The 16,412-nt window shown below is 39.4% G+C and overlaps 1 protein-coding gene across 1 annotated transcript in view; it reads left to right on the forward strand.

Annotated features, from left to right (window-relative positions):
* khdrbs3 (KH domain containing, RNA binding, signal transduction associated 3) overlaps window positions 1-16,412 on the forward strand; it is a 91,874-nt gene that overhangs the window by 51,879 nt on the left and 23,583 nt on the right. The window contains exons 3-6 of the mRNA XM_046417746.1: window positions 30-146; window positions 7,227-7,373; window positions 8,194-8,333; window positions 14,551-14,731. Of these exons, the coding sequence (XP_046273702.1) occupies window positions 30-146; window positions 7,227-7,373; window positions 8,194-8,333; window positions 14,551-14,731 (585 nt within the window). The remainder of the gene's footprint in view (window positions 1-29; window positions 147-7,226; window positions 7,374-8,193; window positions 8,334-14,550; window positions 14,732-16,412) is intronic.

Here is a 16,412-nt window from a genome sequence, read left to right on the forward strand (position 1 = left end):
TTAATCCTTGCTCTCGCTCTCTGTTGCAGTTTAACTTTGTCGGCAAACTCCTCGGGCCACGCGGGAACTCGTTAAAGAGACTACAGGAGGACACACTCACAAAGATGTCAATTCTCGGAAAAGGATCCATGAGAGACAAAGAAAAGGTAATGCTGCGGTGTGTTATTCCGTTTTTCTCCCTGCTCTCCTCACTCTTTTACCTGCGCATCATTTAATCTTGTCTGCTGCAGTAAGTCTGTCGCACAGTTTGGGGTGGAGGTGGGTTGGACCTACCTTTAAAGTTAAGAAAGAGAAACATTACTCTTGGCAGTCCAGTAAAAATCCAACCAGTTTGTCTCTTTTTCAAGTTTTCTTCAGTGTTTCAAAATATGGATCGTTGTTATATTTTAAAACAATAATACATATTTTAAAACAATAATGAGTTCATTCACATATTATTTTCTCCAAATAAAATTAGCTAATTGTTGTCCATCTTAAGTGCCTTGAGTCCAAGTTGACATCTTCTAATGTTTTTTTTTTGTCTGATCAACAGTCGAAAACCAAAACACATCCACTCATATCCACTTTTTAGATACTAGAATTAATGAACTTATGTTATTTTTCTTTAATCTGTTTTGGTCCAGAGTGAAATATTATTTCTTTTCATCTTTGACTTCATTTTCTTCATCTTTGTCTTAAAGTCCTGTAAGTAATGGCATAGCTGAGCTTTTCTGAATATTTTTCTTAACATTCAAAAGAATGTTTTTTGCATTTTTTAAAGAAAATCAACTTTGTCTAACAAATTTTGGATTTCACAGAATAATCGTGAATTGATAATTACGTATGTTCAGAAAATTTTGTCTCCACTTCTTCCCATAGAAATAGAAAGAGCTGGTTGCCATTAATTATGACTCTGTTCTCATAAGTAAAAGTCACCTTTTCCCTCTAACATCATAAACATAATGTAATAAAACTAATCTAACTTGATCGTTACATTTTTTTTAATCCACTATGTTGTTGACAGTTGTGGCACGCTGCAGCAGCAGTGTAATGTAGTTGATACGTTTTAGGTGATTAGAAATCAAACTGTTTTAAAAGCCTTATATTGTCACTTAAAAAATATGGTCAAATATGATTTTATTGACTGAAATTGTAGCTCTGAATTCAGATGTTTGTCTCATTTTAAATCAGATGTGAGCACATTACCCCAGTAAGTCAGACTACAGTGACTGGGTCACACGGACTGCATACGGTTTTGGAGAACAGCTTCATCTTGAAAACAAATTTCAAAAGTTTATGGAAATGTGCATGAACTGAGGCATCACCAAACATGTCTGACAGCTTTCAAAGCCTGCTCTCTCTTAAACAAAACACACACAGTCCAGTCACGTGCAGACTGTAAACACAACGCCACTCTATCTAAATGTATGATGTTGTTTTCATATAAAGACAAATGCCGTTCGTAATGATTTGAACAGAAATAGAAACATTTTGACGACACAGGAAGGATCTTGTGAAAAAGCTCAAACTTGGAATTTCAAACACAATCCAGTTTAACAACTTCTATCATCCGTGATCATGTGGGGACATTAAGACGAGATATGAATGGCTCCTACAGTGGCTCTTTAGCAGCAGAATTAATTGTAGACTGAACTGGTTAACAGAGAATAAATCGACTTCACTTGACTCGTCTGTGTCTCTCCCTCTGTTTGTCAGAGGTGATTTGTTGGCGGCGATGATCCTCGCTATCGTACAGCACATTCGTTTTGATTACTGTGATCAATAGTCTTTGATGGTCGACTCCTCTGGAGTACACAGAGAAAAGATCTGTCATGGAGAAGTGCTGACCTCAGCAGCCCTCACCTGTCTGAGGAGAGCCTACACAGGATTTATGACAGCTACACAGCTATGACACACGTCCCCGACAGCTTTCTGTCGGGGACGTGCCGCACAGCGCTATTTGCTCTTTTTTAAGAAGGCAAGAGGGATACACCCTTGTTACTTTATCTTCAGCTGGTTGCTGACTTTCTGCTTTCAGTTGCACAGCATGTGTCATCATAGCTTTCAGCACTTGAAATTCCTTGTGTGGGTCTGGGAGCTGCAACATTGCAGAGCAAAAAGAGAGGTCTACTTTCAAGGCTTCTTCAAGTCGAGTAACAACAAAGACGTTACAGAATCACGAAGTCAGGCACTGTTAATTTTAAGGACGTGATTCTATATATATCACAAGGTTTATATAAAATGCATCTGGATTCCACCTGACCGACGGGGTGATAATACACAGTTTTCACTCTGTAAAAGACAGTAGATGAAAGGTAATTGTAATCTTGCTACTCAGAAAGTACAGCATAATAGAAATGTACTACATTCCCTTCTAAGCCCTTACATATGGCAGACACACTGCGAAAAGCTGGGATAATTGCTCAGATAGTTGCTGCTGCAGGACCTTGATCTTGTGTTGACAAGAATGTGAGTGCAGAGAGGTTGAAAGGCACCGAGCTGTCGGAGTCAGAGTCTCCTCGCCTGGTTATGGCACCACAGTTGTCCTGCCGCTGTCAGGACTGGATGATGTAAAGGCATTCGTGTTGTGCGCCCCCTTCTCGTTAGCGCCGTGATTAACTCATCCATTTTCCTCCCTGAGACTTGTAGTCCCTCTTTAATTTTCTTGATAGTCAAAACAATCACATCGTCTTTGTTTCGCTTTTAATAAATCCTGTGTTGGCTTTAATTGCGAGCTGCTGTGGAGAAATACCTTCATTGTCTGCAACGGTTGGTCTGTATGTGTGAGAAGTGTCCGACACTGTCACTGAAACTGTTTGGCTTGCAGATAAATTGTAAGTCCAATATCATCTGATGATCTCGAGATGGCAGTTTAATTCACATTAAAAAACATATTAATTATGGGAGATAAAGTTCAGGCTGACTGTGGTTTGGTGTTTTGCAGTAAATTACTTTTTATTGTACTCGCCAACTTACAGGCTTACTAAGTCAATCTGTTGACATTGTCAGTGAATCAATGCTGACTGCACAGAAGCTGTTCAGCCTTAAGCTGTTGTCCATTGTTTTTCCCTCATTGATTTATCCTATTGTCTTTGTCTTAATCCCTTACATTGCTTTGCCCATACCTATTTGTGTTTCTTCAAATTTTGTTCTTGTCTTCTCTAATGATATTGGTGTCTTGTACAACAAGATGTGCTGGAATTTATGACTTCCTCTGGGGCTGATCTGGGACTGATGGCTTCAATTTAATTCTAGTGATATTAATTCCAACAAGTGAAAGGTAGAAGGCGACAAAAACTCAAAAGCACAACAGAAAAATACAGCAAACAAATGTATCAGCCATCTCACTAATGGTTAGAACTGTAAACCTGCAGACAGACACATGACAAACACTAATAAAAAGTAAAAATAAAAAAAATGCATCTTGGAACATAACGCAGCAGACTGCTCGGTCCAGCAGTAGACATGATGTTAAAAAAGGGCCATTGTTGCAGTACAATAACGCAGCGCAAGCTGTGCATGGGTGCTCACTGTGCCTGCATCCTGCTGTTTCGCTGTGTCTGTATACCACCACAAATGATCTATTTGTCATAACAATACTCAAAATCAAAATATATCATTATGATAACTAAATCATTTTAGCTTCTGTGGAACGAAGAGCAGTGATTGGTCAATAGATGTTGAGGTGCTGTGGAGGGCTGGATGATTACTCAGTTCTGATTGGTTGCAGGAAGTCTGTTAAATCCTGATAATGGACATCTATTCAGGTGGTATTCCTTACTTAGATAATCCTAAAAAATAACATTGGCATGATTCTATGTTTTTATTTTTGTGTAGCAAAATCCATGAAAATATTAAATTCAGCACTGTTTCTCCTTAAATAATAAATACTCAGTGTAGTTTTCAGCAAATGGTGAAATGATTGCATTTGACGGGGACTGTTTTCTTCTATATATTAATACACATATGGTGAAGCAGTAGTTCAAAGTAACAATGGAGTTCCATGGCTCAGAGAAGTAAAACATATCAGACTTTGGATTCACAGACAATACCGGTTTGTAGGATGATAGCAGAGTGACGAAAAGGAAAAAAATTGTATGTTCATGTATATGCTATCATATTTATGTTATCACACTGTTTTTGACCTGAATTAAAGTCATGTGTGAAAATAATCTGTACGAAGAAGATAAAATGGTGAATGATGTTGGTGTCAATGGATTGAACTGGTTTAGATCTCATCTGGGCGCTGAATGATGCAGCGACTGATCAGTACATCTGAGGGGACGAGAGGGCCAGTTGGAGATTCCAGATATAAACTGGTGCCAGTCCGTTCAGTGCTTTGAAAACAAGTGAAAGAACCTTTAAATCAACTTCTGTATATTACTGGTAAGCAGTGGATAGGGGCCAGTAAAGGGCAGACACTATGGCCTCTCATGGCACCGGAGAGGACTGTCACAGCTACAAACTGGTGGATTAAAGAGGAGAGAAAATGGTCTTTATGTTTATAAGGCACTTAAAATGTCAGATGTATAGATAAACAAGACTATGCAGTTCATCACCACAGTGTATGACTGTAATAAATACAATAAGATGTGACAACTATCATTCAGACAGAATCATGGCATTTGCCCCCATTTTTCAGGTTCTGTCATTAATTTTGCTTGAACGCTTGGAGCTTGACATTATACTTTACCTCTAAGCTCCGTTCGCAGCAGCTCCTGGGTTCAGAGCACTGTGGCCTTCTGTTTCCAGGATGAACAGCTTTTCATAAGCAGATTTACAGAGAAAAAAATGTAAACAGGAGGAAGATGCTGCCAATAGATATGAAATACAGACAGCTGTAATCTCCCACCTTGGGCTGCTTAGCTGGACTCTTTGCCGGATCACCGATGCTTCTTATCAGCACTGGGAGAGGGGCTCGCCATGTATGAAAGCTGCCATTATAGCCACAATATCATATGCAAATAATGTGGTCACACTGGTTTCATACCAAATGAGATCCCACATAGATATAACAGGCGGATACTTTCTGAAGAAGGAAGTCCTCAGATGACACATGCCAACATTGGACTGGATCGCCTGTTTTTTTTTTTGACTGATAATAGTCGAAGCACAAGATAATGATTGTTTTTCATGCCTTTTTTCATCCAAATATATCAGGGAACACATGAAAGGGATGAGCAGAGACAGATCTGAAAGCAGTCATCTTTTCTGACGCCCTGTTTAAACTCCCTGCTCGACACCAGCAGCTCCGCCAGCGCGGGTGCTATGCGCAAAGGAGTCCTCCGCTCATAAAGCACAGATTTATGGGGGAAATTAACATATCATTAACATACCACAGGCACTCTTAAAAGAAGGTTATTTATAATTAGGTGACATCAGAGACACTGGTTTGCATGCTGCTGGTGAGGGAGAGGGGGAAGAGGAAGTTGACGCCATTGGAAAGGCCCCAGAGAAGACTTTTTCCTCTTTTATTTATTTATTTATTTATTGTTGAAAAGAAGAAACTGGGACGCCAAACCTGTTGTTTCCTTTGTGTGGTGAGAGGGGAGATATTTGGGGTTTTTGCTGTCCTATTTCTCACCATCAGTAACATTAACGTGGCCTGCTTCTGTCGGGCCAAAATGGCCTCTGCGGCCCCTCATTGTTTACAGTTTGTGCAGGCAGAGGTGGAGAGAAACGAGTTACATTTGCTGTGCTTTCAAGGATTGGAGTGTACAATAACGAAAGAAAAATTACAGCTCTTTTACACCTACAGATGTACTTGTACCTATTTAAAGCTCAAAAGTTATTTCACATTGACAATCTCTGTAAGGGCAACAGATGATTGAGGTTGGAGACTGAATAAAGAACTTATGAAAAACTGTTCAGTTTAGAGTGCAGTTTGTGAAAATGAAAATGTCAAGTGAAATATAAATAGTTGTTTTGAACAGACTTTATTGGCAGTGTCAGCCACAACGTGTCTGACCTGACAGGCTGAGTGACATCTTGCAGTTGACACCACATGTTTTGTCAAACTCCACCATACATATGAATGAATCAGCATATTAAAGATGGTATCTGAAGTTCTGGACACCCATGGACCTAAAAGCTGTGTTCATATATAGCTAGTTTAGTTTGTAGAATATGGAAATGAATTGTTTCCATGTTAGAAATTTGGTCAGTTAGCACACAGTTTTATACAGTAAATCTTAAAATGTCCCTATGACCTTAAAATGTCTTAAATGTGATTTTGACAGATCTGATCAGACTGTGAAGTCAATGTTACTTTTATAAGGTTGGATTAACTTCCGTCTCACTTATAAAGTGATATATTGATCCAAGTAAATTTAATGCGCTCCAGCTGAAAATCACTGTTTGAAGCCTGCTACATGCTGTGGAAGGACAGGCGAGTATTATGGCATAAAAGTCAAAAAAAGCAAAAGCCGCTGTAAAAATCCCCTGGTATACTCCTGCCGTCACCCTGACCCACTCTGCATTAAGCCTGATATTTTAGGATGGACCTCCACCGGAGACTGGAGGTATAGTGCATAAACATGTTTTGTGGGAGACAGAGTTGTTTGGATACTATCTTAAACTATCTCCTCCTTTAGAAGCAATAGCTCTTTAAAGGGGATGAGGATGATTGATAATTTGATATTTAAATAAGATTTGTCATTTGTTGCAAAAAAGGCGTGTCTGGACTTGTTTCCTAAATGGCATGGTTACAAATACAATTATCAATAATGGACTGCCAAATTATACAAGATTATAATAAAGAACTACTCTTGACACACATTACGATTTTTTTTTTTTAAAAAAATGAACATAATGGACTCTCTTGTAAACAGTAGTACTTGCTGAATTTATAAAAATGAAGCTAGTGATCATGTTGATGAACTAAAACAGCAGCAACAAGAGCATATAACATGATGAAGCATATGAAAGCACACAGCTGTGTGAGGACAAAAGCAGTCGGTTAAATGTGACAGATCAGTCGAAAGGATTGTAAGGATTGTGTATTTACAGACATACATTCACAAGAAACAATATTTTTATCTTTATTTTTGTAACTCTGCAGCACTGAAACGCTGAATCTTATTATGCTACAGTTATGGAACAACTTCCTGCAGTAAATCCCTGCAGGAATACAAAAAAAAAAAGAAGAAGATAAATGTTCCTGACTGTGACAGATAACCAACACTCATTCCCCAGACAGAGGATATATGATAGTGAACAGTTTTTTTTCTTTTTTTCTGTACCATCAGGAAGAAGAGCTACGACAGAGTGGTGAGGCCAAATATCACCACCTGAACGAAGACCTGCACGTCCTCATCGAGGTGTTTGCTCCGCCGGCTGAGGCCTACGCCAGGATGGGTCACGCTCTGGAGGAGATCAAGAAGTTTCTCATACCGGTATGTTCCCCTCTTTCTACACACACACGCACACACACACTAACACACACTCTGCCATTCCTTTTTTCTCCTCCTGTATCTCTTCTCAGCTGCTCTTTGGCCCCAGCCAACTCATTTTCAGCCTGTCCACATTGAAACGAGTGAGTAACAGCAGAGACAACCTGCTCTTTCGCTCTCACTCTTTGTCTGTTACTTGCACTGTAATTCTGTCAGGGAGTGTGTGTGTAGAAAGCGACTGATTCAGTGTGTGTGATCCCAGGTGAGAAGTCATGGGTAAAGCAAGAATAAAAGAGCGCAGGAGGAAATCTTTGCACAGGCCAAACCCTTTTTGGCAGCATGGAGCTTATTTACTCTTCCACCATTCATTATGAATGATCTGTGCGATGCTCAGAGCTATGATGATTTACATCTCTCCATTAATTAGCATAAGGCCCCTCCCCCCCACCCCTCCCTCCTTGTTATCTCTTCCCACTGTTGCTATAAAACATATTTATTGATAGTGGGGACACATGACAATCATATCTATCGTTTTATGATTAAAGACCTATTTCCATGTTAATTATGTGTTTTAATTTAGTAGCGAAAAACAACTGTGTGAGAAGATAAAGGCAAATGGGGTCCCGAGGATTTATCAGCAGGAGATCTGAAATGTTTTGCTGCCTCAGGAACAGCGGTCATGGCAGTACTGTAAAGTACATTAATTAGATATTCCCGAGGCTGTAGCCCTGGAGATAAAGGACGAAATTTAATACAGTGTAATTGAAAGCGAGTCTATTGCTGTGTGTGTGAGTGTGTGAACATGATGCCTCTCTGTGTGCAGGATTACAATGATGAGATCAGACAGGCCCAGCTGCAGGAGCTCACATACCTGAACGGCGGCTCAGAGGATGCCAAGGTGCCATCGGTGAGGGGCAAGTCAGCCGTCCGTGGAAGAGGGACACCTGCTCCAGGTCCTCCCAGGTAACCTGCTTCCAAGAGTGTGTGTGTCTGTGTGCAAGTACGTGCACTGTAGTTTAGCTGGGAGATGGGCTTTATTTACATTTAAGAAGCTACTGGGAAAAGCAGTTTTTTGGTGAATGGATGCGTGCAGTATCCTGTTGTATTTTCAGAGTTAATGGTGTCATTTAGAGTTACAGCTGTCTGGCACAACAATTCTAGAAAGAATTGGACTCTTTGTGTTGTTGGGTTGTTTGGATGTCAAATTAAAGTTTAATGTTTTAGGCCTTGTTACTGTATGCACCAGCAAGGCGAGACTCATCCATATTAAGTTGCCTAAACAATTTGGACCAGATTCATTAGATTAGAGATTTGTAACTATTTTTCGTGATGTTTAAACACAATTTTCAAAATTTAAATTCGTTGACTAGTCTGCAAGTAAGAAAACCCTCAGAAAACAGTCAAAATTGAGAACAATTCGATTTATGAAGCTTAACGTGGTCGTCGTCACACCACTCCACAGTGTCGAGTGACATAACTGACTTTCGCTTCTTGTCTTTGATGAAATGTTTATTTCCCACTGTTAATCTTTGTCCATAAATTTCCATACAGCCAAACATTTCACCAGTACAACAAAGCTGTGTTCACCTAGTGTAATGCAAAATACACTCCCCCATACACTCCGCCATCCAGCAGCATCTGTCCCCTGAGTGAAAGTTCCTAACTGTATTATAAATAACCCAAGACAAAATGTGACACCTGCTTGACCAATGTCGTGTCTTACACACACACACACACACAAACAAACATTCTACGAATGGTTCTTGCATGTACATTAGTAGGATGATAATAATAATGAGTTGAACTGACTGGTATTCCTGCAGTGACTAGTCGACTAATCACCCACATCCCTAATAGTGATCCATTATCGCTCCAAAATGTTTACCCTGCTGATAAAATTCTAATATTCCAATCTTTATGACTGCTTATATAATTCATGCCACGGGAGACAAACAAACATAATGGGAATTGGGGAAAAAAAGAATTAATAATTTGCACAAAATGTACATAAGTTGCCACAGTGGTGGGATGGTTCATTGGCTCAGAGGCGTTGGTGGGTACCAGTTACAATTATGCCTTTGCCAGCAGTTGCAAATAAGAGTCCAGCAGTGTTGGAATCAAAATACATTTACTCAAGTATTGTACTTAAGTACACACTTTTTCAGCTGATCATCTTTGTCTCGAAAGCATGTCCCTAACACAGCTCTCACACTGCGCTGCCTGCATTACCACAAGATCAATGACTGACCTTGATGGTCATTTTAATTTGGTATGTTAAATATTATGAAGGTTTTACTTGTTTTATTTGGTTCAATGTTCAAGGCTGCCATTTCTTTTGAGTTTATCAGTGCATTTCATAAGTTGGCCTTTAACCATCACGGGGGCCAGGGTCATCACTACTCCATGCCCAGGAATTTGATTTGAAAAGTTTAGCAGGCAAAATTACAATTTTAAAACATTTATAGATTAAAGGCCAAGTTAATAGTCATGGTCAGTGATGAATAAATATAGTTTATCATTATCAATACCTGTCAGCCTTCAGACATCAGAGTATAAAATTGTTAATTCCAGAAGCTCTTTTTATTATTTATTTATAGGGAATTTATGGAGTAATTTTGTTGCCAAAATGTGGAGGCGTGAGGTCAGGGAAGGGGGCACTGAAAAATAGGACTGTCATGAGAATCAAGAGGGTTGGCAAATAGTGATGAAAAGTAAAGGAAAAAATAACTACATTGTTCAAAGACAGTGGATTCTGCATGATGATTTTATACAGAAACAAATTAGGTTTTATTAAAGTAGAAGGTCAGCTTAGAAATAGAAGGTTGAATTTGTCATATTTTGCTTTCACACATATTAATGATTACCAACAGCTAATCTTCAACCACCTTGGCAGCTATAGACCAGTGGTACTGTCTGATACGTGAGATCTAGGATAAAAACCAATGTATGATGATGATTTGATCTACAGAGTTGTAGAAGCAGTTGTATCATCATAACAGTAGCGAGCCTAATTAATCTAACATACGAGTTACAGAACCACAGTTGTATTTTGTGTAAGAGCATTCGAGTTTGTCATAGTTATGACACTGAAAAGCAAAACTGCATAGATGATTAACCAGGTGGTGATTCTGGAGAAAAACATTGCTAATGAGTTTTTCAAATGAATTTTTTGTTGCTTTGAGCAACACAAGTGGAGTGTCATTTCGTTCCATTATATTTGAGAGAAGGCAGACATCCCTACAGTCTCCGAAACTGTAACTGCAGCCCACACCAAATCGATCTGGATGGATAAATAGCACCGCAGGTAAGGCAATTAAAAATATGTTCTTTAATTTTGGGCTGAACTGTCCCCATAACTAAAAGTTATCATCATTCATAGAGGTGGCTGATCATAAAATGCTCATATCTCAAACGGGTCTTTTTGGAAGGCACTGACAAACAGCCTGTTTTGTAATGTAGACTTGTTGGCGTTAGCTGACTGGCAGAAATTGCAGCGTATCATAATGCACAGACCCACACTGATATAAAATTATTCCTGTAGGACATACTGAAATAAAACTAAACAAATGGTTCCTGTTTAATGTGCTGGGTTATCTGTCTCTGTGGAAGTTCTTTCTCATATTCTACAAGAATGAATGACAGCATAAAGCTTCCTCTGAAGGCAGAAAAATGAGCCCTGATATTCCTAACTATGCTGACTGTGTGCAGACCTCAGCAGGAACTACAAAGGAGAGGCAGAAACCATAGATGATTGGCATAAATCTACAAACCAGAACACTGCTGGTATCATTTGAAGTTGCGCTGTGTAACTTTGGCCATAGCTGGTTATTTAACTGATCTTGCCAGGCTGATGTCTTTGCACCAAAGGAAAACAGCCACACAAGGGAGACAACCCATCCAATGCTGGGGAGTCCAACTTTCTCTGGATGGAGCTGTCAATGAAGCTTAAAGAGAGTTCAATCACAAGGACTATTTCACTCTTTCTCCCCTCTTCTTTCATTGATCAATTCTTCCAAGCCGCACCTCTTGGCTTTTATCCATTCATATCTGTTACTCCTTTCCTATTATCCTACACCATATACCCACATGGGAGCTATTAAATACAGTATAAATGCACTATGCCATAGTCTCACGGTTTTATGCTGTTGTGTCTTTGTTAAATGAAGCTCCATATAAACAAACTGTAGCTCAGGGGTCTCAAACTCCAAAGCTACTGGATTTATACCCTGTTTATGTTATAATACTTAAGTAGGCTGATATGAAAGTAATAGCAAATATGATTTAATCTTACTGGATTTCTTACTGGAAATCTGGGAAGTCTTGACAAAAATATACAGAAAACGACCATGTTTTATTTGTGGAGTCATTTTAGATTGTTGTTAGCACTAACCAGCAAGACGAATACATATCACTTCCTGTAACTGCTTGTCACTGAAAGCCTCCCTGTTGGCCAGTCGAATGCTTTTGAAGTCAGCACAGTGGAGTGCACAATGACATCAACATGTCATCGGTATAAAATATATAGGTGTCGGCAAAAGTCAGTGGAAGCAGCAGCATTAAGATATCGGGTTTGCATTAGCAGGAACACTAAAGATTTGCTGATGCTGATGAGTTTAAATTAGAAATGGTAATGCTGCATTATGTGCTTTATAATTTCATGTGAATCATGTGAATAGCCGATCTGAATTCAGCAGACCACTGACAAGGAATAATAATTACAGAATGTAAATTCATTTAAAGGCTAAACATAAATCATATCAAAAACAGGGTTCAATTTCATGACAGCTGCAAAAATATTAACTTAAAAGTTTGATTGATTACAGTTATTTTGGGATTTTATTGGCTCTGAAAACTGAACTGGTGATCTGCAGCCATTCTGGCTTCAGCCTGTCAATATTTTTAAGAAATGTCCCATACTTCCCACACATTATCACAACCAGGAGGGTCATGGGAATGACATGCAGCACCTCCTCCTCCATCAGGAGCATCAAGACTCAATCTGGAGTGAGAGTAGTAGTGTTCATCAGTTATGTAGTTGATCAACTGTGGCAATCCACAACATTGTGCATTGACAGGCCACTGGAGCTTGTGACAAAAAACAAAAAATCTCCTACTACTACTAATCTCTACATTTATCATCATCACTTGATGTCTTTAAATGAGTGCCTCCTGATTAAATTGTTTTTAGGAGACACAAATTCATCTGGACAAATATGGGACATGTATGGGGTAAAGAAGTCTGTTCTTTCCAACCTTACTTTGAGGCCATACTGTCTACATTTGGTAAATTTAAGTGTTTGTTCCATGTTAGGCTGCCATATTTTGCCCTACGCTACTGCTCATGAGCCCTGAAATAGGCCAGACTGGCCTTTAAAAGAGCAAAATTGATAGTAAATACTGTCTAGTACACAGTGACAAAATGTCTGGTGTCCATAAACATTAGCAAAGCAAAGACAAATTTGCGTGAAGCCTTTATATGCAAATGATCCACAGTGGATGCTTGCCTCTCTACTATTCCTGTGAACCCACGCTAATTCCAGCTCCTCTGAGACCTCACAAGACTACAAATAAACATACTCATGGCCATTAGGAGATTTAACTCTCTCTGCGTCAGTGAGACAAGAAACAAAGAGTCATGATGTTCGTTCTCCGTGTTTATGAAAGAAAACACTTCTTTTGTCAGATTTTGAGATAAACAAGATCACCAGAATTCTTTGTATTGCTCAGAGTCAGAATATAATTGGCTGTGTTTTAAATGGTACTGCTGTTTGTATTTATCATGCCTAATTTGAGTGTGATAACAGAAGTCCCCCGGGCTCCGGACCAGTTAGTGGCATCCAGTTTGCCACATATTCACTTTCACATGCGTTACTTTTGATCAGTGCCAGTGCAGAGTTTGTAACTATCAAATATTTCTTTTCACTCTGACTTGGTTTGGAGCTGTAGCTGGAGGAGAACTGGCTCTTAATACTCTGCTGTTTTTTGATTTTTTTTTCTTTTTCTTTTTTCTGCTTGAGGGCGGTCTGATTTCTATCAGGTAAACATCCTCTGCGGCCCCCGTTTGTCTCAAAATTAGAAAAGGACATTTTTCTCCCTTCTGCCACAGATCTGAAATGTTTTACCAATATACTGTGCAGCTGAAATGGGATACACTGAAAGAAAGTGACCTGGAGAGTAACCTCTGTGGTTTTTCGGCTGCTGCTTCAGACCAGTTAACCGATTTTAAAAAGAAGCTCAGGCGGTGTAAAAAGCTCAAGCAACATGTTATCAACCCACAAGGTCAGACTGCCTTTGATTTCTCAACAAAGCAGCTTGACTTTTCTTTCTTCTTGATTACAGTGTAAGTTAGACTCTTGGTTCTGTACTAATTCATCTAGGTGACTGTACAGATCGGTATCACACAGGAGCCGTTCTGCAGCAGAGTTTGTTTACCTAAGTGCTAAAGGTAAAACCAAACCCCCAAAACTTACTGTACAATTTCTAAAACATTTTAATTAAAAATCTGTTGGGTTTTTTTTTTTCTGCCATTTCCTCAAAGTCCAAATGCCAGGCTTTATTTCACATTCAACATTCAAACATTCAAAAACCATCCATTGCAGAACAGGGAGAAATATTGGTTTTGTCATCTGCATTCTCCTTTACAGGCAGGAAAGCAATTCAGCCACAAGACATGCTATGCTTTGAGTAATGGATGTGACTCACTTTTTCTCGACTGGCGGAACTTACCCTCCACCCTCGCTGTTCCTCTGTCTCCACCTACACATACAGTGTAACCTGCTGCTGAATGTATCACTTTCTTCGCTATGCTTGTACCAAGTCATTCTGGCTGATGTAGAAAATCATTAACTGGCGTGGAAGTAGACGAAGCAGCCTGACTCCAAACATAATAAATTAGATCACCTCATCATGTGCAGTGGACATCTCATATCGATGATGTATAATGCTGCCTGTGTAATAGTGACTTTTAATTGTTTAAGATAATCTGTTGTGTGGAAAAAAGCATATACTGTGTTATCTGATCCATGCACAATTCTCCTTCTAAAATTCACAGAATTTAGCACATTTGCTTCGAATAAACTAGGCTGAGATAATTTTTTTTCTTTTTTTTTTAAAAAAAAGAAGCAACATAGCAACGTGCTCTTTCATTTAAACATAGGTGGATGTTTGTGTTTTGTGTCAGGAGTCGAGGAGGAGTTCCTCCCCTGCATGCAGCGGTGCCCCGAGGAGCAGCTCCCAGAGGAGCCCCACCCAGCCGGGCCCCATCCTCCAGAGGGAGGGGGGTTCAGAGAGCCAGAGGCGCTCCCCCAACCGCCGGATACCGGCCCGCTCCTCCCATAGTTCAGGACACATACGGCGAATATGTGAGTATATTAAAACTCTGTACCCAAGTCAGCATCAAGACCATATGTACAAATATACTTCAGCTTGTCACTGTCATAGGAATGAAACAAATGATTGTTTAGTCCATCAGAAGAAAATTCAGTTCAAGAATTGTTTAATCAGTTCAGCGAAACAGATAACTCAGCGAAACAGATAACTCTCTGCAGCGTTTTCAAGCGATATCACCAATCAACCTTCATTTTCCCAGGGGATTTCATCCCCAGTGGCAATCAGAGTTAGAGAGTGAAAGCAGGGTTTATAGGGAATCAATCTTTTGTTTTTCACATTTTCTGATATTCCTATGATTAAAAATAATTGTCAAGAAGTTTCCCAAATAGAGATCAAGCTCCAAAAATCCTGAAATATGTTTCCCATAATGCAACTCAATAGGGTCTGTCATTAGACAGACCTGCTAAACTGTACGTACCTACCTGCTAAACTCTACATCTGTGCTGTGCAACATGTGCTTTCTTTTCTGTTCAGGTTTGATGATTGAGGTTCTTTTCTCAAGCTTTAGAAAGATTTGATTTCACAGGTTGAGTACTACTAGATAGATGGATAGATAGATAGATAGATATACTTTATTGATCCCAGGTTGGGAAATTACAGTGCAGCAGCAGCATCACACACAATAAGCTATACAAAATATGTTAAAAATAGCAACATACAAAGTATTATAATACATTTACATACAACAAATAAACAGTGTAATGTTGTGCAAAATAAAGTAGACTGTAAGGTGCAGTAAACCGAGTGTGTAAAACATATAAAGTGCATAGTGACTGCGTGTTATGACCGGAGTTTAGCTGTTACTGTACAGTGTGATGGCATGTGGCAGCAAAGATTTCCTGTATCTGTCCCTTTGACAGCAGATACAGTGGATATGTGTGATGAGTAAACCATTCTACATCTAAATAATTGGTGGCTGCCTTACTATCCTGGTATTGTGACATACAATTAAGAGTCAACATCGCATGTAATCTGAGGATGTTTACACCCAGTGAAAGCTATCATAGGTTGCTTGCCAACACAGTTGGAGCAGCACCAAGAGTAGCAGTAGCTACATTTTACACTTAAATTAGATTTTAGGTACATAATGCAGTGCAAGTTGATTGCACATGCAGGTATGTAGGTATATTGCACGGAGGAATTGCTACTAGATACATTGGCTTACACTCAATGGTGCCAAATTGACAAATTGTAAAGAAATAAAGGCTAAAGAAGACAAAAGTCAAATCATCCATCCATCCATTATATGCCACTTTATCCATGCAAAGTTCCAAGTTGTACCATGCAGTGGAAATACAGGACTTTTAAAGAGCCCATTTGAGCACATAATATGTGTAGCTGTAAGAGCTGAACAGTCCACCATATTTAGTGTTTTGTCTTGCTACATGAGGTGTCAGCATAAAGAGAATGAATTTGTTACTGTTGCCATTTTTGTGATTTGTCTTGTGTCTTACCTGCACAGTCTTATGGGAACCTGGCTGTAGCTATCAAAAGCTACCAGAGATGAATATATTAGGCTTAGAGTCAGAGCCTTTGTGCATTTGCCAGGAGAGTCCCCTGCCGCACTGTCAAGGCAGGCTCCCCAGGGACTCTTGCATCAACATCACATGTTTAGCAGATAGAAGCAGAGAGGAGGTGGCCCGTGTTGGAAAA

The sequence above is a fragment of the Scatophagus argus genome, chromosome 17, assembly GCF_020382885.2.
Source record: "Scatophagus argus isolate fScaArg1 chromosome 17, fScaArg1.pri, whole genome shotgun sequence".
Lineage (NCBI taxonomy): Eukaryota > Metazoa > Chordata > Actinopteri > Scatophagidae > Scatophagus > Scatophagus argus.